The 23,927-nt window shown below is 40.0% G+C and overlaps 1 protein-coding gene across 4 annotated transcripts in view; it reads left to right on the top strand.

Annotated features, from left to right (window-relative positions):
- Positions 1 to 23,927, top strand: part of ARFGEF3 (ARFGEF family member 3) — a 178,936-nt gene that overhangs the window by 28,504 nt on the left and 126,505 nt on the right. For all 4 annotated transcript variants that reach the window (XM_059177442.1, XM_059177441.1, XM_059177440.1 and 1 more), the window contains exons 3-4: positions 16,010 to 16,091; positions 19,544 to 19,675. In XM_059177442.1, coding sequence (XP_059033425.1) covers positions 16,010 to 16,091; positions 19,544 to 19,675 — 214 coding nt within the window. The remainder of the gene's footprint in view (positions 1 to 16,009; positions 16,092 to 19,543; positions 19,676 to 23,927) is intronic.

Below are 23,927 nucleotides of genomic sequence, written 5' to 3'. Positions count from 1 at the left end.
CCATTCATCTGTTGATGGACACTGAGGTCATTTCCATACCTTGACTATTGTGACTAATGCTGCAACACACATAGGCATACAGATATTTCTTTGAGATACTGGTTTCATTTCCTTTGGGTATATGCCCAGGGATTGTTGGGCCATATGGTAATTCCATATTTAACTTTTTGTGGAAGCTCCATACTGTTTTTCATAATGGCTGTGCCAATTTACATTCTTACCAGTAGAGCACAGCGCTCCCTTTCTCTACATCCTCACCAGCACTTGTTATCTCTTTTTGAAAATAGCCATCCTAACAGGGGTGAGGTGATGTCTCATTGTTATTTTGAATTTGCATTTTCCTGATGATTAATGATTTTGAGCAACCTTTTAATGTACCTGCTGAAAATTCATACGTCTTCTTTGGAAAAATGTCTTTTCCATTTCTTTGCCCATTTTAATAGGATTGTTTATTATTATTATGATTGCTAGTGAGTTGTATACATTTCCTGCTTGTTTTAGATATTAACCTCAACCACATAAAAGGTTTGCAAATATTTTCTCCCATTCTGTAAGTTGCATTTTCATTTTGTTGATTGTTTCCTTCGCTGTGAAAACCTTTTTAGTTTGATCCCCCAGTTGTCTGTTTTTGCTTTTGTTGTCTGTGCCTTTGGTTGTTATCCAATAAATTGTTGATAAGGCCAATGTCAAGGACTTTTTTTCTATATTCTGAGAGGTTAGCAGATCAGGTCTTACATTTAAGTCTTTAATCCATTTTGAGTTAATTTTTGTGAGTGGCAGAAGAGATAGGTCTAAATGGAATCATTGTGTCCTACCGTATGAAATATACATGTTTTAAATTATCTAGAAAGTAAGAGAATACACAAATGACACACTCATGGCGGGGGGGAAGGAAGGTTTTTACATTGTAAAGTATGCTCATACTGTAGAAAATTCAAAAGCCTACATTCAAAATGTAATTCTTGAGGTACAATGCAGTGTTATTTGAACTATTCATAGGTTTCATTACATCTATATGTTATAGATGAGGACACTGAGGTATGAAACAGCTAGGACCCAGTAATAAATGGTTAAGCCTGAACTCCCATCCTTGACAGCTGGATGCAAAATCTAGATCATCTAGAGATAATAAATCTTAACACTGGTTTATTTCCTTTTGAATGTACGTCATGAAAATTAAAAATTAGGTCACAAGGTGTGTAATGTTTTGTAACTTGCTAGTTTCATTTAGTATTGAAAACAATTTTCAAGTGCCACTAGGAGTTCTTTAAAAACATTTTGAAGGCTATTAAAATTCCATCCAATTGGTATACCATAGGAAAAGTCGTTTTTAGTATTTCCCTCATTGTTCTAGTAATTGATTAAAAATTGGCATAAACTGCTAGGGAGCTTCTCTTCTTTGAAGGTATAGTCTCAGTTTGGGGCACCTCAATGGCTCAGTCATTTAGCATCTGCCTTAGGCTCAAGTCATGATCCCAGTGTCCTGGGATCAAGTCCTGCATTAAGCTCCCTGCTCTGTGAGCCTGCTTCTCCCTTTCCCTCTGTCTCCAGCTCCCCCTGCTTGTACACACACACACTCTCTCTCTCTCTCTGTCAAATAAATAAATAAAATCTTAAAAAAAAAAAAAAAAGAAAGGTATAGTCTCAATTTTAAGGTGTAGTATGCCATTGTAATATTAGTAAGGCACTTCACTTGCTTAGTAGATTTCACAAGGACCTTCCTTACCAGTTGACTTTGAGCCAAGGAAGGTGAATATATTTCCCTCCGCAGTTATTTAACAATATCCCTGACCACCTGTGTAGCCAGCTACTTTATCCTGTAGGGTAGGGGAGGCCCTGACCCAGCCAGGAGGGATTCTAGAAATGCTTGTAGGGTCAGGCGGAAGTATGGAGGAGGGTAGAATTTGTAAAGATGGATAGATGTGTAAATAAAGAGGACATGACGTTTAAAAGCACTGAGCATGAGTGCTGTGAAGTGTGTAAACCTGGTGATTCACAGACCTGTATCCCTGGGGATAAAAATATATGTTTATAAAAAATAAAAAATTAGGGCGCCTGGGTGGCTCAGTGGGTTAAGCCGCTGCCTTCGGCTCAGGTCATGATCTCAGGGTCCTGGGATCGAGTCCCGCATCGGGCTCTCTGCTCAGCAGGGAGCCTGCTTCCCTCTCTCTCTCTCTCTCTGCCTGCCTCTCCATCTACTTGTGATTTCTCTCTGTCAAATAAATAAATAAAATCTTTAAAAAAAAATAAAAAATAAAAAATTAATAAAGACTAAAAAAAAAAAATTAAAAGCACTGAGCATGCCTGTGATGAAGGATTGTTAGCTTTGAATGGTACAGTCTATCTTGACACTGGAGATTAAGCTTTAATGTATTGTTCTTGGCCTTTCCCTATATTCAAACTAGCCAGATGCTTAGGTTTTACATCATGGACTAAATTTGACAATTTAATGCTGAAAACTTTATTGCTGTAGATAAAAAGTCAGTAACAGTAAAGGATACAGATTTTTCTATTTTCTGTGGCCTAAAGACCTATACATTTTATATCTGAGTGTGCTAATCGGATGGAAAAAGTTTTCAGATGTACCTCTCCTGAGAAAAGTGGGGACTATTGCACTGGCTTTCATGTGCTGGGTTGTTTTGGGGGGAGAACATAGGTCACCTGGAAAATAAAAAAATTTTATTACTTTGGCTAATTTGCAGGGATGCCTGTGCTTGTCTCCATATTGTAGATGCCTTTCTCCTCTGGTTTTATCTTTTGCTTCTTCATGATGGAGAGGTAGTAACATGCTTCTAGGAAAGAGAGAAGGCTTTCGTGTTGCATAGTCCTTACATTTGAATCTCGACTCATCCATTTACCACTTTTGTTCATGTGTATGTGACTTTGGGAGCCTCCTTGACTTGGACTGTAAAATGAACTTGATAATGGGCACCGTCCAAGTTCTCATGAGGATTAAATGAGTTCTAACATTATGGGAAAGTTCCCAGCTCATAGCTTCCTCTGATGGATGGGCTTACTACTTCTTTCCACATCTCCTCTAGAGCAATGACCAAAGTGTTCCTTGTTTTTCTAATGGGACCTAATACTGTACAGCAGCTAAGTGACATGGGACAAAATACTTACCATCTCTGAGTCTGTTAGCTCATTGATCATGAGGAAGTAATCACAGTTTTGTAAGTACTCAATGAAATGAGATCATGGATGTATGGCCAGTCCTTATGCCTGGCAAGAGCAGGCACTCAGTGATTAGTAGGTACTAGTACTGAATGGCCATATCTTTGAAGGACAGCTTCCCTTCTGCCATCTTTCTATGCATCACAGCTTCCTCTGTCTTCTTTGCTAGCATCCTTAATTCTCTTCATTCACTGGACAGATTTTTCTGAGCTCTGTCCTTCTGCTGTCCTTCTTCCTGTACTTTGCCTTGGAAGCTTTAATCACTTCCAAGGCTTCAGTTACCTTAAGATGGAGATTTTCTAATTCCTGAGCTCGAAACCAATACATCCAGCTTTGTACTTACCAATACTTAGATGCCCAAAGGAATCTGAAATTCCATAATATATATACAGTTATCATCCATCCCATTTCCATCCTCAAAACTGTTCTTCCAGTAGGTCCTCTCTACTCCAATTCTATACTATCTCTAGGTTCCATTTCTTCCTTTCCATTCCTGAATATGGCCTAACTGCATTGTACTTTCAGCACTGGGCCCTTATAACAGTGTAGTCCCTTTCTCCAGGCTTTGCTGCCTCCAGTAAATAGTGATGACAACAACAAAACTATAGTAACAAGAAAGTGGTGACAGTGAGAAAAAGTACCAAAGACAATAATAATTTGTTGAGTATGTGCAACATGCTAAGCACTGTCATATCACCATAAGTCTTGGGAGAAGTGTGACCCTTCTCTAGGCTCATGTTGTAGAGGCCCCGTTCTTGTCCTCATCAAGGTGGAGGGAACATTTCCACCTAGAAGCCACCCTGTTCCCTCAGTTCTTGCTCTGGGCACTTAAGACCTCAGAATTCCCTCTTAAACTCCCTGCCTCTTAGACTATGCCGAGCCTCCTTCCCAAAACTGCATGTGGACATGGCTTTATCTTTGAGAAGGCAGATGATGCCATAGAAGTCTGCATGTCTGGGCCCAAGGGCAGGCTAAACAGCAGCTGTTTGCATAGCTTGTAGTCTTGAGACCCATGCTATGAGACCCTTGTGGGGCAGGACAGAGCCAGAGGTGGCAAAAGAAGGGGTTTGGGCCAGGAAACTTCAGGAGTACTGTAAATGTTAGGGTAAGGAATCAGGAATTTTTCTAATGTAGTTTTTTTATCTAATCATTGTAATACTTCTCTAGTAGGTAATATTAGGTCCATATATAAAATGTTTCAGAGTTTCAGAGGTTACTAAGTATACAGATTATAATTGGCAGAGCCTGAATTTGATGCAGATTCACTGGACTCTAGAATTTTATTCCATGATAGTCTACTTTTTATCATTCCCTACATTGTAGCCAGAGTTCCATTTGGTAGAAAATGTCTGAGGTCGCAATCTTCCCTGGATTAAAAATCTTCCATTAGCTCCTCATTTTCAACTGGCTAAAGGCCAGTTTCTCTGGAATAGCATGCAAAGACCCTTCAAAAGCTGTTTAGAATCTACCTTACCAAAGGTAAGGCTCCTTTCTCATGAGTCTTCCCACTATGACTTATCCAGTCATAATGAACACATTCTGTGCCTTTGCACGTACAACCTCAGCATAGTATGTCTTTCCCTGGCTTACCAAGTCCCATACAACACCCCCAATTTCAAGGCCAAATAAATATCACCTTGTCCATGAAGACACTTGAGTTTTTCTAGACAGGATCTCTCCTACTCCTGTTATACATTCCTTGTTGACTGTTTATACCTTAATAAAGTGTGCATTGCTTTCTTATCTATTTTTTTAATATTATCCCATGTTTGTTCCTTCTTTGAGGCTGTGGTTTCCATGTGCACACGAACAAGGTATCTTTTCATTATAAGCCTAAGTTTTCATACAGAGTCTGGACATACATGGTAGGCTAGATAATTTTTTTTTTTGAAAGACCATTTTAATACTAAGAATCTTATGTACTTTTCACAAGGGAGTTACTGACAATTGAGGAATACAAATTTTAGTTCTGCCCATTGTGCTGACCTGCCAATGTACTGGTTTTTTAAAGGCATTTGACATCACAACCAGCAATTTCTATTTCACAGAAAAATGTCACTTTACTTTTAGTCCTGTAATTGCACTATCATGGCATTTAAGTGACGAGAAGTCGCTGTTAAAAAATGTGTAGATCTATATTATTTGTGAACTTTAACACGCCACTGAGTTCTGAATAAAACATAAATCACAGTTTTGTCTCAATGTGACTGGTTTGGTTTGCCTTTTCAAGTACTACTTACATAGACTTTTCTGAAAGATATTTATACCATTAATTGTTATTTTTCATGAGGTAGCTACCTATGTGCATAAAATTGTCAGCACATAAAAAAGATTATGTTGTATTGTCCAGCTACTTTTTCTTCTTCCCTAAGATTTGAATATTTGAGTTAGCGATCCTTTCTGTTTTGGTGGTTTATTGCTTTTTGCCTCTTCATGGCAGAAATTCTGGGCAGAGTCCTACCTCTTGATTGCCAGTTGGAACACTTCCATCATAAAAAAAAAAAAAAAATCATTAAGTATCAAAACGCATGTGGTTCTGTGTTATGGTGTAGGGCAAAACCGGTCCTAGAGGCAGGCTTCATGCTGTTGGTGTATTTACATGATAAGCCCAAAAGTTTGATTTTGGGAAAATCTGTCCTAGAAAGAAGCAAAATGAAATTAAGCATACTTATTTTAGATTACATGACTAAGGTAATTATATTTTAGGGTGACAAGCAAGCCTATTTTCAGTCAAAAAGACTTGAGGGAGAAGAAAGAATTCAGGAAGTGTTCGAAAGATGGCAAAAGAATGTCTTAGAGGAAAGGAGAAGGGAAACTGTTCCAGGAATTGTGGCCCAGTTTTTGATAAAGAGGGAAGGGTGGTGACTTGACAGAGTATGAGAAGTTGGCACAGAAGCAGCTCAGGAAGGATTAGATGAAAGCTGTTACGGGAAACACGGCCATTCAAGGACCCAGGCCAAAAGCTTTGAAGGAAAGTGAGACGGTGTTTTTGCTCGTGTAGTACAAAGCTAGCTTCACATTTTATTTCTAAAGGTAATATAGTCTTGAAAAATGTTTAAATGTAGAAACACATGATAATAAAACCAAGATCATCCATGTTCCCAAAAGGCAGAGAGAGATTTTGGATGTGTTCTGAGGAATTTCTTACTAGCTTCTCTCTCTCCTCCACCTATTCTATAATTATAGTAATGGTTTATTTCTGAGTGGGGCCATGTATATACACAGTATATATTCTCCATCGCATTTTTTTTTTTTAGATTTTATTTATTTATTTGACAGACAGAGGTCACAAGTAGGCAGAGAGGCAGGCAGAGAGAGAGAGAGAGAGAGAGGGAAGCAGGCTCCCCGCTGAATTAACATAGGGGGAAATTTCTAGGTGACACCACTGATGGTGATCCATTGCATTTTCATTTTTAAATTTTTGGCATAAGATTTCAAAGCGCTTTCCTGTGTCAATGAAAACTTTCCAGAATACCTTTAATTATTATCTATTTTTCCCTTCTATGAATGTGCCATGATTTCTTTAACCTTATTTACATTATAAATAAAATGACAATAAAAAGCCTTTGCATCTAAACCTTCGCTTCATGTATAATGATTTTTTTAGAATGGTTTCATGGAATAGAAAATCCTCGATGAAACCACACTCACGTTCGTAAGCTCTGGATAGCTACTGACAAATTATTTTTTTTGAAAGTGTTAAAGAATAAACCTTTCATGGGGCCCCAGGGAAAGGTTCTGTGAGGAATCGCTAAGTGTGTTGATGGAGGTGAGAAAGAGTTTACAGTGCTTCGCAGTGGAAAAATGTACAAGTCTGTGTGTAAATGGTTGACGTGGGGGATGATGTGAGGAAATATTGGATTGACCATGGACAGGAAGAAAGGAGCTGGGCTTTTCATTCGTCTTTCATGAAAGGTCCTCCACAGGCTTACTGGGTGTAAAAGCTTAACTCTGTCTTGGAACAGGGTTTGAGAGCGACAAATGGTAACCACTAAGGTCCTCTGTGGCCGAGGAGCTTGAGGTCACGGCTTATGTTGTGCCCCACCTCATTTCCAGGAGTGAGATTTTCTCTCTTATGCTCCTGTCCCTCATCAATAAATGCCAGTATTTTTTGTCCCTTCTCATTGGCTTGGCATGAAGCTTAAAGCAGATTATATTATAACTTAAGCTCTTAAATTGGTGCCCAGCATACTGAAGCCTTTATTAATAAATGGCGTTCTACACTAGTGGGGCTCCTCCCTCATGTATCAATTAGATCATCTGGCTGGCTGTGACAGAACACTCGAGCCAAAGAAAAACCAATATGTTGTGTCTAATACAACGTTTGTGTCTGGTGGAAAGAGAAGGCCACTTGCTTTGATCCTTTTATTGGACTTGCTTGTCTTTATAGGCTCAGCTCACCTTAATAGCCTTGATGCTAACATTGTCAGTCGTTTTTCTTCTTTTTGAAGATCAGAAGATTGAACTGACACTTGCCCCTATCTTGGGCAGGAATGATGTCTGCTTTTCCCTCTGTTATGTATTCTGTGCACAGTGCAATGCCCTGAACGTAATAAACACTCAATAGTTATAGAAAAAGATGAATTCTAGAGCAGCCTCCCTTGTGATGAGTGTGAGATTCATGTCTCTTTTCCTCTAGAAATTAAAAAAAAAAACTTAGTGTTTTTCTACTTAATTATACAGAATGTATATCTTATTATCTTATGGCAGAAGTATTACCAGATTGTGGGGGAAAATATCAAGCCATGATGTGTTTTTCATTTTTTTCCAAAGATAATTAAGTTCTGAGATGTCATGTACAGCATGGGGACTATAATTAACAACACTGTTGTGTATTTGAAAGTTTCTAAGAGAGGCCTCAAAGTTCTCATCTAAGAGGCTTCAAAGTTCTCATCACAAGAAAAAAATATAACTATGTGAGGTATTAGCTGTTAACTACTTACTGTGGCTATCATTTTGCAGTATACATATATTTCAAGTCATTATGCCATATACCTAAAATTAATGTTATAGGTCAGTAAGTCTAAATAAAACTGGAAAAGGGTATTTTCAAAATAAATAAAAATGCATTCTCCTTTATGAATTGTTTTCTTGACCCATCGTGTTCTGTATTTTTAAAAAGGTAAATGGGTTTACCATTGTCCCATCACAAAAATGTAACAAGATAATGTTTTGTGTTTGTTACTTTCTATTCTTTTGCAGCTTTTTTCTTCTGAATTGACTTCTTTTATTTTAAAAAATGTGAAGAAAATAAGTTTGGCTCTTATATGTTAGAAAAATATGATTTTCAAGGTAAATTCTAGAGTTTGAACAAATTTAACCTACCTCCATTCATATACCCATCTACTAGAGAGGAGGATCCATCAGATCTATCAGATGGCAAAGGTAAAATCTAGGTAATAACATAGCTTGAAGTCAGGTGTCATGATATCCCCAGCTTTGGTTTTCTTTTTCAGCGTTCCCCTGGCAATTCAGGGTCTTTTCTGGTTTCATACAAATTTTAGGATTCTTTGTTCCAGCTCCATGAAAAATGTCAGTGGCATTTGGTAGGGATGGCATTGAAAGTATAGATTGCTCTGGGCAGCTTAGACATTTTGACAATGTTTATTCTTCCAGTCCATGAGCATGGAATGTTTTCCATTTCTTTGAGTCTTCCTCAATTTCTTTCATAAGTGTTCTGTAGTTTCTAAAGGATAGATCCTTTAACTCTTTGGTTAAGTTTGTTCCTAGGTATCTTCTGGGTTTTGGTGCTACTGTAAGTGCAATATGATCCAGGAATTACACTACTAGGTATTTACCCCAAAGATACAGACGTAGTGAAAAGAAGAGACACATGCACCTCAATGTTCATAGCAGCAATGTCCACAATAGCCAAACTGTGGGAAGAGCCAAGATGTCCTTCAACAGATGAATGGGTAAAGAAGACATGGTTCATATATGTAATAGAATATTTCTCAGATATCAGGAAGGATGAATACGTATCATTTACATAGGCATGGTTGGAACTGGAGGGGATTATGCTCAGTGAAATAAGTCAAGCAGAGAAAGACAGTTATATATGGTTTCACTCATGTGGAGCACAAGGAATGGCATGGAGGACCACAGGGGAAGGAAGGAAAACTGAATGGGAAGAAATCAAAGAGGAAGGCAAACCATGAGAGACTCTGGATTCCAAAACGGATGGTTTCTGAGGGGAGGGGCTTGGGGAATAGGGTAGCTGGGTGATGGGTATCAAGGAGGGCATGCGTTATGATGAGCACTGGGTGTTATAGGGAACTAATGAATCATTGAACACTACATCAAAAACTAATGATATACTATATGTTTGCTAACTGAACATAATAAAAAATTTTTTTTAATTAAATTTTTAAAAAATCCAGATAGTATTTACAACTTTTCAGACAACTGTTGGACAACTACAAGCAATTAAGTATGCTTTTCATTACAAAAGCAAATCAATTTTCATAGTGTGGCCTATGGTATAAATGAAGGCTTTCTTTATGGGTGACAACAACAACAACAGCAGCAGGTATAATTGCTATAAAGAATATATGGACTGGGCGCCTGGGTGGCTCAGTGGGTTAAAGCCTCTGCCTTCGGCTCAGGTCATGATCCCAGGGTCCTGGGATCGAGCCCCGCATTGGGCTCTCTGCTCGGCAGAGAGCCTGCTTCCTCCTCTCTCTCTCTCTGCCTGCCTCTCTGCCTACTTGTAATCTCTGTCAAATAAAATAAATAAAATCTTTAAAAAAAAAAAGAATATATGGACTATAATGGGGCACGTGGGTGGCTTAGTCAGTTACAAGTCCAGCTGTTTAATTTGGCTTAGGTCATGATCTCAGGGTCATGAGATCGAGCCCCACATCATTGGGCTCCATGCTGGATGTGGAGTCTGCTTAAGATTCTCTCTCTCCCTCTCCTATCACACCCCTCCTCCCCAGCCAGTCATGTGTGTGCATGCATGCATGCTCTCTCTCTGTCTCTAAAAATAATAATAATAATAATCAAACAAGAATACATGGATTGTCAGTGTGAGTACCAGTAAGAAATGGGAGAAAATTTAGTTCCATATTTAATATTTTGCCTAAGTACAAGCAAAGGCACTCACCTTTTTGAGCTGAACAGAAGGAAATGCAATGATGATTATTTTTGTAAGGAGCCAATGGCTTTATGGCTTTAAAAAGTATTTTGTTCAAATTATGCAAGTATATTCTAGAGTTATATAAAAATTGATACAAATAGAAAGTATATATAAAAAAAAAAAAAAACAATTCCCCCATGCCACTCTCTAAAAACACCCACCGCCAACATTCAGCTCACTCTGTCTTGGAGGGTACCTTAACTGACTTTCATTCCTATCTGTCCCTCTGTACTGTTTGAATGTTTTTAGGTACATGTAAACCTTTTATCACAAAATGACAGTGAAAATATTTCTTTTGAGAGAAAATATGAGCATAACCATATTATATTATTTGGGATTTTTAGAATAGATTAAATCATATAAAATTTCTGATATTCAACCCTTTCCAACCTGCAAAAATGGTAATTTCATGTGCTCAACTTAATAATTGCAGGAGGCTTGCTAAGAAATCTTGAAGGGCTGCAGGAGAGAAGGAATTTTAAGTTGCTTATAGTCGCATTCATAGGGCCTAAAGAAGTTCCTAGAGGGTGAATCTAATCTTTGGTATGAAATATAAAAGATTGATACTGATAAAAATAATTTTATTAAAATAGAAATGAAAATCATGATACAATGGAAACCTATTTAACAGCACAGCAGAGGAAGTGAATTAAGGAACCAATTAAATTCCAATTGGTTCCATAAAATTGGCCCTGGCGAACCTTAGTCAATGAGAATTCATCGGTGTTGATACAAACTCTTTACAGCCTCGGTATTCATAAACACGAATAATAAAGTCCCAAGTGTCACACAAGGGTGGAGGGGAAGCAGTGAAAAAAACCTCCTGAACTCAAATTAGGAATGTCTGTGGCCACTAGGAAAAGTGGATGGCTATAGCTTGAACTCAGCAGTTGGTTTTAAAGCCACACTTTCCCATTCATCTAAACTGTCTATACCTTCTCATAAATACATACCAGCTGTCAAATATAATGCATTGCTTCATCAATGGTCACTCAAAATAAGGTAATTTACATTACTTGTTTGATGCCTGCCCCAGTCTTTTTACTTGGGAATCATTTGAACTGCTATTTTTAAAGCCATGTGTCTTAATGCTGCAGTTGGTGGGGAGCTGTGTACTGGTGAAGGCACTGGGGAGGCCTAGGCTGTGGGTCTTGAAGACACATATGGTCCAAGTTTAAATCACAGCTGTTTCATTTACTAACATGGGACCTTGAACAGGTTATCTCCTATCTCTGCACCTTGTTGGCAATTAAATCTCTACTTTCAAAAGTTGTAATTAAATAAAATAGGAAAGATGAACATGTGATCATGGGCATTTGCACATATAAGCCTCTGATTTTCCATCAGAGCCATGATTATTATATGAAGCATTTCAGGCAATTATTGAATAAATGGCTCGGATCCTAGAATCCTAGAATTGGAGAGTCAGCAGACCTTACAAGTCTAAAGTGTCCCTGTGTTCATCCAAGAAGAATCAGCCCAACATTGAGGAACTGATTTGGTTTTACTTCAAGTTCATATTGAAGTTGGTATTGAAAGTTGATTTTTGGCAAATCCTAACCTTCCTGCTGTTGACCTATTTCAACTGCCCCATGTTCATTGCTCTCTTCCAGCCCAATAAGGATGGTCTTGACAACACAGTAAAAGAAATAGGTTTAGTCTCCTTGATACAACCAGACACAGTGTCGTGGGATGATGAGTTCTACATGCATATGCAACACTGCTAATTCTTCTTCTTTGTGGAATAATTGCATGTCAGGACATGGAACCTGAGGCCACGGCCCTTATTTAATTAGGCTAGAGGGAACTTGCACATGCCTGTGCATAAAAATAATCACTTAGTGTAACTGAATATTAATATTTGGTATGCCCGTTTCCCAATGAGGCAGCATCTAGAAAGATCAAAAGATGATTTATTCTAATACAGAACGGGCAAAGGGGACCGGGTGTGTGCCACCTTGCAACTTCATTATAAATTTCATCCTGAGACCCAATTAACAGGCCTGTTATTCTCTTTTGTTAAAAATCACTTAAAAAAACTAAGACAGTGGAGTTTTCATGGAACCATAGAGCAAACAATGAAATCAGCCATGCCTGTGAGCTGCTTTCATTTCCCATGTGTTCATTTCCTGTTGAAGTCAGGAGCTGAGGCTTGTGATGCTAATCTAGGGCATTGCTGGGTCTGAGGGGAGAAGAAACCTGGGATCTTGAAGAGAGTGTCACACACAGACACACCCTCCTTCTCTGCCCCAGGGCTCAGCATAACATCACCTCTTAAGCCCAGTCAAGGAGCCTGTCCCTCTTCCCTGACCCGTCAAAATTTCTGCCATTTTGGGCAGGGTCCTTTCCCTTGAAGTTGGGGGCTTTTAACTTAGGATCCATGTGAAGTTGGCGTTTCGGGGGGTGGTCATGAGTCCTCAACATGATTTCTGTACTTTTCCTAGGAAGAGGGTCATGTGCCAGATACGTTCATGATCCAGAAAAGGTTAGGAAACAGATCGATTCTAATTGTGCTTTGATCTTTTGAGATTAAAAGGTGTTGGAAGGAACTTGGTCTTGGGGGATCAAATCCCATTTGGATTGTATCCAGTAGATTTTAGCTATACAGCCTTGGGCAGGCTAGAGAACCTCTCTGAACCTCCAGTTTCTCAAATGTAAAACCAGATAAGAATGCTTATTTAAGGTTGAAGTGACAGATACACTAAACAGAGAAATAAGGGCTAATTTTATTCATTTTTTTCTATCTTTCCTTGAATGAAATGAAAGCAAGTATCTGATCAGTTGTGGTTTTGGCCAGATTTTTCTGAGCACCCTGATGGAGTCTTGCTGGTGATTAAATGTTGGTTGAATAGATGGGTGGATGGACGGAGTGCCTTGGCTTCACACCTAGATGAACTCCGTCTCCTTTCTCAAAACACAGTATTTACTAAGAGAGATCTTGGTCCTAAAAGATTTCTCTGTAGGAGAGAACTTGGTTTTGTCAAAGTCCTCCCAGGACAGTTAGCTCCATATCCTGGACAAAATCTTGCTACATACTCTGACAAGATTAGATCTTATTATCCTATGGAAAATCATGATCTGTGCTGCCTTTATCTGTATCAGGACTGGTCAAACTAGAGTCTGTAGGCCAAATCTGGTCATTGCCTGTTTTTGTAAATTTTTATTAGGGCATAGCCATGTTTATTGATTTCTGTATTGTCTACGACTGCTCTTGAACTATGGGAGAGTTGAGTACTTAGGACAGAGACAACGTGAACAGAAAACCTAAAATATTTATTACCTGCCTCTCTATGGAAAAAGTTTGCCAACCCCTGATACATCATTTGTACTCCTTAGTGCTACGCTGTAGGACTGGTCATCAGATGCCCTTTTTCTGGATTGGGAAGTAAGAGCCAACAGAATTAAGTATCTTGAGATCATACAATTTAAAATAATCCGGGTCTATGTGATTCTTTCCCCTAAACACTGATACCTTTCAATTCAGCCCAAATCTAGTGAACCACTACATCTTTCAGTCCTGTCCGGTGACCATGACTAGCAATGGTAGCAGGCCACACAGTGATGTCCCCTAGAATCATGGTACAACCCTGGGGGGCAGGGGCTGACATTTGTCCACAGCTTGGCTCAGGTCTGTGGTACAAATGGTGTGAATGTGGAAGTAGATGAGAAAGTGGAAGGAGGATTTCACAGACTAGTTCTGAAGACAGCAGAGCCATAGGAGTCTATAGCTGCTTATATGCCAACACAGGGCTGCTTACCAAAGGTTATGAGGTTCAGCATTTCCAGAGTGTCCTTGTGGCTGCCGAGTGTGGCCTCTGCTCTTGTTTGGTGCCCTTGGTGGGTGATGTGTGCGATTTGCGCATTTGCAGCACAGGGCCACTCAGCAGAGACTTTCCTTCCTCTGGGCTGTGAGACCATGGGGGTTTTAGACCTACATACTTGCTCATGGGTACTGAGCCTTCATTGGCAGATATGACTCCAAATATGAGTAGAAAGTTCTTTCCCAGTGAATGAATACTGAAGGACATTTGTTTCAAGGGTTTGCAGATGAGACTCTGTGGTTCTTCTGTTAATACTCCATCTGCCTGTTATTTCTACTTAGCAGCATTCACCTTTCCAGTTAATTTGTCCAGCTTATAAACTGGTTATGATTAAACCAAAGGTTGGGGGGAAACTTCGGAACAATTCAGCCACTCCTGCTTTACTTGACTGCATAGCCAAGTTTGCCTTATAATGGTAGTTAAGCTGGTGGTAATGGGTACAGTGACAAAATTCCAGCCCCCCTGCCCCCCCCCCCCCGCTGGAAGGAACATAGTTGAGTAATTTACCCATCTGTCGCAGGATGTGTCTAATGAAAAACGGCTGCAGTGTTAATTGACTGTCACATAAAAATGGCTATTGTAGCTCTGGGTTGGTGAGGGGAGAGGTGAGAAGGACTGGGAAGGCTCATGTTCTCTCTAATGGAGTCTGTCTTTGTTCTGTCTTTGTGGCCAGCATCAGGGATGATCTGGGACTCTTGCTTCATCTGTTGTGGAGCTGCTGTTGGAGGATCCACAGAAAAGCAGCAGGGCTGCAGGGCCTGACATCCTTCTGATAGGAAGGAATCAGAGCTATAATTAACTTTTTGTTTCATTGTGCTCTACAACAGTGACCCTTAGTTCTCCAAAGACGAAATCCCATAGCCTCACCCTGTAGCTTTCATACTCCATGAATCTTTCAGTTTATGCTGAAAATAGAAAACAGATAAAAATGAGGTTGCTGTGGTTTAAGTGGGGGCGGGGGATCCTGGTAAAATTAAGTAACATTCCATTTGTTGTGCCAGTGTAGCTCCATGGGGAAATAATAGGTTGATTAAAATTCTTGGATATTGTTTAATTATTTAGAGTGAATGTTCTAACAGAACGATGGGTTTTTTAAACAGCTCTTTTGGTTTGTTCTTAACATATTTTAGTGCCCACTTATTTTTTTAAGCTTTAAAACATCTGAGTACCTCTCCACATACATCTTTTTCATCATTCCCATGATACCAGGGACCTCTCATTGGTCAAACATGCTGATATTTATATTTCTGTCCTGGAAACATGTTTATGGAGAAGCCATCACACAACTCAGCTCTACCTGATGGAGACTAAAAAGTGAATTTAAAAATGATAAATGGTTGCTGAACATTTTGAGTTGGAGAGAAACTGACACGTTAATAAAATTTCAATTTATATTGATGAAGCAAAGTAGTGGTGGTGATGCATTCACTTTGTAGACGAGAGAGAGGTATGAGCAAAACATTGTAATATATATCAATGGTGCTTTCTAGAGTTGTTCACCCCAGGTGTACTGGGTATAGCAATTACATTTACGAGAGTAAGGCACGAGCACAGACTGGTGAGACTGCTGCCACAAAATAATTTGTACACCAAAACAATTGCTCGAAGGTCCTTGTGATGGCTCTTCCTGTGGCCAAGGAAAGTGCCGATATGCTCTCATTTCTGCACAGGTGTTTTTTTGTTTTTCTTTTTCTTTCGTTTTTTTTTTTTTTTTTTTTCTTTTCTGTGTGTTTAAGTCCATGTGCATTTTTATTCTCAGTTATGGTTTTTATGTATGTGTGTCGCAGTATTTGGGAGTGGGTATGCATAAGGATTGTATCACTTGACTGCCAGCTTTGCTGAGCTCATATGTTGTCCTTATTTATGTGTTTGCCAGGGAGAAATGCTTGCTTCCTCTCCAGTTGGCTTTGGAATCCAAGAATGTGAAACTGGCCCAACATGCTCTGGCGGGAATACAGGTATGGCTCTCACTGGGTGCAACCAGGTGACAGAAATGAACAGGCTACTTTGGCATTGAAATAGCAAATACGTAACATTTTAAATAATAGCTGTTTAAAGACCTGGACTACAATTTGATTGAACTAGGTAATAACCACAGAGGATAACCGAATTTTCATATATTTACCAGCATTTCTTGGGACACAGCATTAGACTGTTGAGCGTTTGTTGTCTGCCACTGATTCCCAGCTAAGCTCACACAGAAATGAAATACTTCAGGGGACGTCCACCTTTAGGAGGACAAAGGATCCCAAGAGAGACACCTTAAGTTCTATACCAATCCAAATCTTATGTACATTCAGCATCTTTGGTTCCGTGGAAGGAGAATTAATAGTAAACTGGAAAGATTTTGTCTTGTTTTCTATTTTACAGTTAGGTTGGTGAACAAATTCATGCGTTTTGTTTCCAGAGCAAGAATGGGAGGGGGAAAAAATTTAGCCTAATCAGAAAAGTCAGATTGGTTGAGGACTTTCCTTCTCTGAGCGTTTGTTCATTCGTAGTTTACACCATCTAGAATAGGTCTGATTCCAACAGTGTGAAGGTGATGACTATATAATATATTGGCTTTTAAGTGACTTAGTTCTTAAGTGACAGGCCTGTGGGGTTTGTTCAGGGTGGCCGTGGATTGGTGGTATTTGTCAGATGTCTTTTCACATTAGCGTGTGCTATTTCATCCTCTAAGTGTCTTTCTCATACATATGAAAGAATGAAAAGACTATGGCTCTTCTTTCTCTAGTGGATTGAAATTAGATAATGTGTTTTAATATGCATTAGTATTAGACCTTTTTAAACATTGTAAGTGATATTAAAAACTCTTTGCTTTCTCTGACATGATTGGGCCAACCATGGTTGTGAATGGGAGTTTATTTCGACCTGCTATGTATGTTCCCTTTTCTCTAGGAAAATGTACAGATTTCCCTATTTTTTTTTTTTAAAGATTTATTTATTATTTATTTATTTATTTATTTGAGAGAGAGAGAGAGCAGAGTTGGGGCAGGGGGCAGGGAGAAGGAGAAAGAGAATCTTGAGCAGACTCCCTGCTCAGCCTGGAGCCTGTTATCGGACTTGATCCTACGACCCTGTGATCATGACCTGCACCAAAATCAACAGTCAGCCACTTCACCAACAGAGGCACCCTGGTGCGCACCCCACCCCCCACCCCCCCACCCCCCGTTTACTTTTTTAACTCCCAAACACTCCAACCTTACAGAACCATGTTTGCACGGGCTTGTTCTATCACTTTAACTCCAGGGACTTGCTGGGCGGTCCCAGCAAGAGGAAGAGCCTTCCTCTTGCCACCCTGTATGTACTTCCTCTGAACTTTCGCAATCTTGCAGGACTTTCCAGTCCTTATCACGTCAAGTAAAAACACGTGCGTATATAAATTTAACTCCGGGGTGCCTGGCATGCACTGTGTGACAGTGTGGTGGTGGTGGGGGGGGGATCTCTTTTGAGAGGATGTGAACAAGTGTCAGGGAGTCCTGAGAAGGTTTGAAGAACTTATTTTCAGTGACATTCCACTGAAAGAGGGAGTCCTTACACAGGATGAGTCAGAATTTCAAAGGTTCTTGGCTGCAAGCATACGCGGAATGGGATGAGGACAGATTTAACAGGAATAAATATAAAATCCTACACTAGGGTCTCAAATAGAATAGCTTAATTGCAGCCCTTGCGAATGAGAATTAGGGATTTCAGGGTGAGTCAGCCTCGAATGCACTGTGACTTACAACTAAGCTCGTTTGATCTGAGAATATAATTAAAGTTAGGCATTGCTGTTTTTCAGATTTTGGTTTTAAGCAATAAACACATTTAATTATCTCACTTAACTAGAATTCTAGAGGCAGGCATTTCTGGTTTGGGTGTGACCGCTCAATGGTGCCACCAAAGACCCCATTTATTTTTGTCTTTCCCTTCTGCCATCTTAAACATTTTTAAGATTTTTTTTTAAAGAGCAGTTTTATATTTACAATAAATTTGAGAAAAAGGTATGGAAATTTCCCATATGGGCCCTATGCCCACCCATGCCTAGCCTCCCCCATTATCACTCACCAGAATGGTGTATGTGTATGTGTGTGTGTGTGTTTTTTTAAGATTTTATTTATTTATTTATTTATTTATTTATTTATTTGAGTAGTCGGAAAGGCAGGCAGAGAGAGAGAGGGAAGCAGGCTCCCTGCTGAGCAGAGAGCCCGATGCGGAACTTGAGCCCAGGACCCTGAGATCATGACCTGAGCCGAAGGCAGCGGCTTAACCCACTGAGCCACCCAGGCGCCCCGTGTGTGTATTTTTTTAACCAGGGATCAACCAACAGTGACAGATCTTAATCACCCGAAGTTCAGAGTGTACCTTAGGGACCAGTCTTGGTTGCATAATTCTTTAATGTCAGACCACCCCTTCAAGTGTGACAGTCACTCCAGAGGCCTCATTTTTAAGCAGGAGAGCATCTGTGAAGCCATCTTACACCAGGACCATTTGAAGATACCCCAGGAGGTTTAATATGGAGAAGAAAAGACTTAGGGGGACTTCACAGTTGACTTCTGAAATTTTAGCTTAGTCTTATGGCTCCAGGAAAAAGATGAAGGAGTAGGAGTTCTAGGGAGGGTTTTTGTACAATCTAAGAATTTTATGAAAAATGAGAGTTGTCCCCTCACCAAAAAGAGCTGTGACATATAGTATCTCCTGAGAGACCTCATGAAAGTGAACATCTCATTTTAGTTTTTGTGGGATTCACTTTCTGATGGAAACACATTAAGATTTGTGAGTTCATGAATGCTTCTTGGGTAAATGATTGTTCACGTTAGGAAATATCTGAAAAATGAACTTGTTGTCTACAAGACCTTCTCCTTTCCTATGACAAATCTATTTTCAGAAAGGGTTATGTGTGAATGTGACTTTGATTAGGTGCTAGATGGCAATGGGCACATTCATCCTCTGTCCCCACCAACCACACAACTTGTATGGTCGCCATGTTATTTAGAATGAATTCTCTAACAGCAGCAAAAAGTCTTTGCTCAGGGCGCCTGGGTGGCTCAATGGGTTAAAGCCTCTGCCTTCGGCTCAGGTCATGATCTCAGGGTCCTAGGATCGAGCCCCATGTCCGGCTCCTTGCTCAGCGGGGAACCTGCTTTCCCCTCTCTCTCTCCCCACTGCTCTGCCTACTTGTGATCTCTCTCTCTGTCAAATGGATAAATAAAATCTTTAAAAAAAAAAAAAAAAGTCTTTGCGCAGACTGTGCAAAAGGTTTGATGCATTTGTCCTTGTTTGTTGGCATGTAGCATGAGTTCTTTCCAAATGGCCTCCACCGACAGGGCTCCTGAGTACGAAAAATTATCCTCAGGACATACTAAGATACAACAGACTATGGCAGCAGGGGAAAGCCTGTCTGTGATCATTGCCTTGTGCCTCTTTACAGAAGCTTCTGTCAGAAGAGAGGTTTGTATCCATGGAAACAGACTCTGATGAGAAGCAGCTGCTCAATCAGATCCTGAACGCTGTGAAAGTGACGCCTTCCCTCAATGAAGACCTGCAGGTGGAAGTGATGAAGGTTGGTTTGACGTGACTGCTGGTTTGCGTCACTGGGATGGGAACAGACTGACCCCCCCCCCCCCCCCCGCCAACCTCTCACTGTTAGTCTAGAAATGCCTCCATATTGTGGTGATGCCAGCTCCCTTTTCATTTGGAATATATGGTTATTCTTGCTTATGGTCCCCCAGAATTACCTGGATTGTTGAACAGAAATGATAACTAGGTAAAAAAATAGAATTTCAGTAAATCTATATGATTTTTTGCTTGATCCTGCACATCCAATGTTATTAGGTAACGTCTTTGTCACTTTTTAAGAGAATGCACGGGAGTAGGTCCAGTTTTTAGATCTGGTCATTCTGGGTATTCTGCTGCCTATTTATGTTAAAACAAAGCAGTGATCAAATGATGTTTTCACATATTCTAAGGCTTTAGAAATAGGCAGTTTAAGGTCAGGAAGACCAACTTGGGGAACTACATTAGAATCCCATCTTTCTTGTCTATTATCAAATTATGGGAACCTTATCTCCCCCATTTCAGTTACCACTTTGGGGGATGGCACCTCTCCCTCCCCTTTCCCTTTGCCCTCCCTTTTGGGAGTCCCTTATGCCGATTCTGGAATGTGTCTTATCCTGTGAATGAACAATGAATTGAGCTGCAGAGGATGGAAATCTCTGCCCCAGAACAGCACCTCAGTCAGAGCAACACAGCTGGAACCAGTGCGCTGGCTTTTAATAACGCCATCTATTCATTTTCTCCTGGAGGAATAAGTGTAGAGGAATATTTAAGAATAGTTGGTGTCCTAGAATGGTTGATTTCTTCCTGGAAATGCATTGAAGGATTTTTGTCTCGGGTAAGAGAATTCACTCCTCTGGGTTTCAGTTTCTCCATTCAGAGAAGATGATTTCAGTCATGATATTTTCTCAGTGCCCTGGGCCTCAGCATAGCCCATAGCTGACAGGTAATTTCAGTGCAGTGATGACGAGCTGAGACTCTGAAGCAGCTGATTCACTTTTCAGATGGATGTCCTCAGGTAGATTCCTTAACCTCTCTGTGCCTTGGTCTCCTCATCTATAAAATGGGGGAAATAATAGCACGTACCCAACAGGATTGTTGCAAGGATTAAATGAGTGATATTTGTAAAGAACTTAGCACAATATCTGGCATAAAGCCAGTGCTTTACAAGTGTTGGCATATGCCTACTACTTCCCACCTGCGGGTGCTGAGTCATAGTCTCAGTGGGTGCGTCTAGGAACATTATTTTTTTTAAACACTCTTTATTTGAGAGAAAGGGAAAGAGAGCACAAATGAAGTGGGGAAGAGGGAGAAGCAGACTCCCCACTGAGCAGGGAGCCTGATTCAGGGCTCGATCCCAGGACCCCGGGATCATGACCTAAGCCAAAACCACATGCTTAACCTTCTGAGCCACCCAGGTGCCCCTAGGACTATTCTTAAAGTAAACATTGAGAATCCCCCGAAGATCTCATTCGTCTTTAACTCTCTCTGATTCTGTAATGTACAGTTTTGCCTTGTCCTCTGACATCCATTTGGCAGCTGAGCATTCATAGGAACTGAAGAGCAACCTTTTCTAGAACTTATTTGACTTCTCTACTTCCTCCATGCCGCTGTTGAGAGACAGACAAGGCTCGCTGCCATGTTAACTTTTGTGGCTTCCAAGATCAGTCTGTTGAGTTGTTCTTGTAGTATTAGGTCTCCGTGTACTGGAGGGTGAGCTGTGGTGTCACAAGGAGACACACACTCCACAGACTCGCATTCTTCTGGAAATAGAAGGAGAAAGTGCCCGTTCTTCTACAAGTCTTAGAGAAGCAGGATGCTTAATGGTTATGTCAAGAGTAACACCTGTTTTGAAAATTTAGGCCTGCTTCCTCATTCCAGCCCAGCAGTGCCTTCTGCTAGCCTTGCTGAGGACAGAAGTTGACACATGTTAACTCTACTGGAAATCCTGGAAAGCATATCTTAATGGACTTTCTAATGACACCATGATAGAATTTGACATTAATGTTCAGGAAGAAATCAGGCATTGTCAGACAAGAAGAAAACAGTAATTTGGCCTGCCATTCTTTAAAATTAGATTTCCAAAATGCTTAAAAAGAGAAGGGCCTTTGCCTTATGCTATTAATCATTTTAACCATTTAAACATTGGGAGTGGGGAAAAAAATACTTCAGTTTACAACAAACCTGGCCTTCAGTTACTTTCTTTTGAGACAAACCTTTTTAGACAAGATAACTAACGATACGCTCAAGTGCTATTATTAGCCTCAAGTGCATCTCCAGAGCTGGGGGTCCAAGCGTGAGAGTCCACGAAGGAAGGTTCCATGATCATTACTTATTTCTGACATTTAAATTATTTGGGTATAAAGACATACCCAAATTATAGCATTTCTGGCTTAGAAATAATAATAGTGTTTATACCCTTTCTCTATGCAGGATAAATTTCTGCAGTAACTTCAGTCACCTTTAGAAGTGTGTGCCCTTTTCTCTTGGGTGCTATCCTACTTGTAATGGCCCAACTAAAAACTCACCAATACATCCTGGTTTTGCTAATATCATTACCATATTAAAATGGTTTTGCCACTTGTTCTCGCCAAAAGAAAGAATTGGATGAGCCCTCAAGGAAAAGCTCGATCCCCATTACACAGGAAGGGTATATTTATTCTTGATGCTTTATATAACTCATCCTCATGATAAATGATCTAAACTAGGCATCTCCTATAAAAATCCATTTTATATAAATATTTTGCAGGTACTATAAAATCTTTTAAAGTGAGATATGGTAGGCATTTTCAGATACCGGGATGTTATTCAGGAGCGATAAAGCCACACCATTCATTTTTTATTTATGTCTGTCTCACCACAGCAGAGCCCATTTTTATGACAAACCCCAGGTGCCATTTTTTTAAGAAGCTATGCCATGCATTTTACTCACACGTTGCTCTCTGGTAGTGTTTGTAAACATGAGAAATTGAACCCTGTCACACTCTTAAGAGTGTGGAGCGCTTGTATTAAATTCCTGGAGAGAAAATAATATGGCTTCCTCTTTGAAGTCTCCCAGAGATTAAACAAACTGTCTAATAATGAGACTCAAGATTCCAAAGGTAGTGTTCTCGTTTGGAAAGAAGGCCCTAGACTTTCAACCGGAGGGTTAAAGAAAAGAAATCAGTGATGCTTGCTCCTGACAAATTAAATCAGAGTGAGGTTAGATCACTTAGTCTAAGATCTGTTCTGCATGGTTTGACTGTCTAACAAAAGGGGGAGAAAAGGCAATTTGGATTTATGGAAACAGCCATGTTTCCAAATAAAAATTTTATTTTTATTATGATTTATGGAAACAGCCATGGAATCCAAATAAAAATTTTACAGCTTGAGCAAATCAAGGATCAGGACTGTAGAATCAGAAAGAAGGTTTCTCTGAAGATAGATTATCTTAGTAAGGGATTAACAGAAAGCAGGGAACTACTTAATATTTAGGTTAAACACTTGCCCGCTTTGGTAACATTTTCCCATGGTGGGTGCCATTTGGGTAAATGCCACGCAGACTCCCCAGGAGCCGGGTACATAACTAATGACATCTCTGACTAGAACAATTAGGACTTTTTTTTCCCCTTCTTCCTGATAGATAACCTTTAGAGAGGTTATTAGCTGATACAGCTGGCTGAGTCTTTAAAACTGAGGGGAACTGTGGCTGGCCTTCTGCCTCTAGAAATGTGTCAGAGATGTGTGCAGCCTATCTGAGGGAGGCAGCCAGCTTTGTGGATAAGGAAGGATGTGATAATGGATACTGAGAAAGCATCTGATGGATGTGTTATTATTAGATGTTTTTCTTTGGGTGTGTCTTTTGGTGATAGAAATGATACTGGTGGGATCCTTCACAATTTTTCAAGGAGAAATGACAGGGGTTGATAATTTGATATTTACTGTGCATCAGATGCACTGGTCAATACCGTACGTTCACACTCAGGTCATACATCTAGTCAAATGGCGGGGCCAGTGTTTGCCCTGTAATGCCGCTGGAGGTCAAACTTATGCTCTTAAACAGTGGGTTAGGTCACTTGCCTTCTGAGTCTATTCTAAAAGGCGCATGGGTGTTAGCACTATCCCTATTCGAAAGAGAATTGAATAGAAAAGTTCAGTCACAGGCTGGTAAGGGGCAAAGCTAATAGTGGCTCAGAACCCTGTGGGTTTTGGCATCCTCCGTGACCATACATTCTCTTACTAGTTTCAAGACCTAGATTCAAGTTTGAAGAAGAATCAAT

Source organism: Mustela lutreola, chromosome 6, assembly GCF_030435805.1.
Source record: "Mustela lutreola isolate mMusLut2 chromosome 6, mMusLut2.pri, whole genome shotgun sequence".
NCBI classification, from domain to species: domain Eukaryota; kingdom Metazoa; phylum Chordata; class Mammalia; order Carnivora; family Mustelidae; genus Mustela; species Mustela lutreola.
Note: the sequence above shows the minus strand (reverse complement) of the source record. Positions and strands in the feature narration are given on the sequence as shown.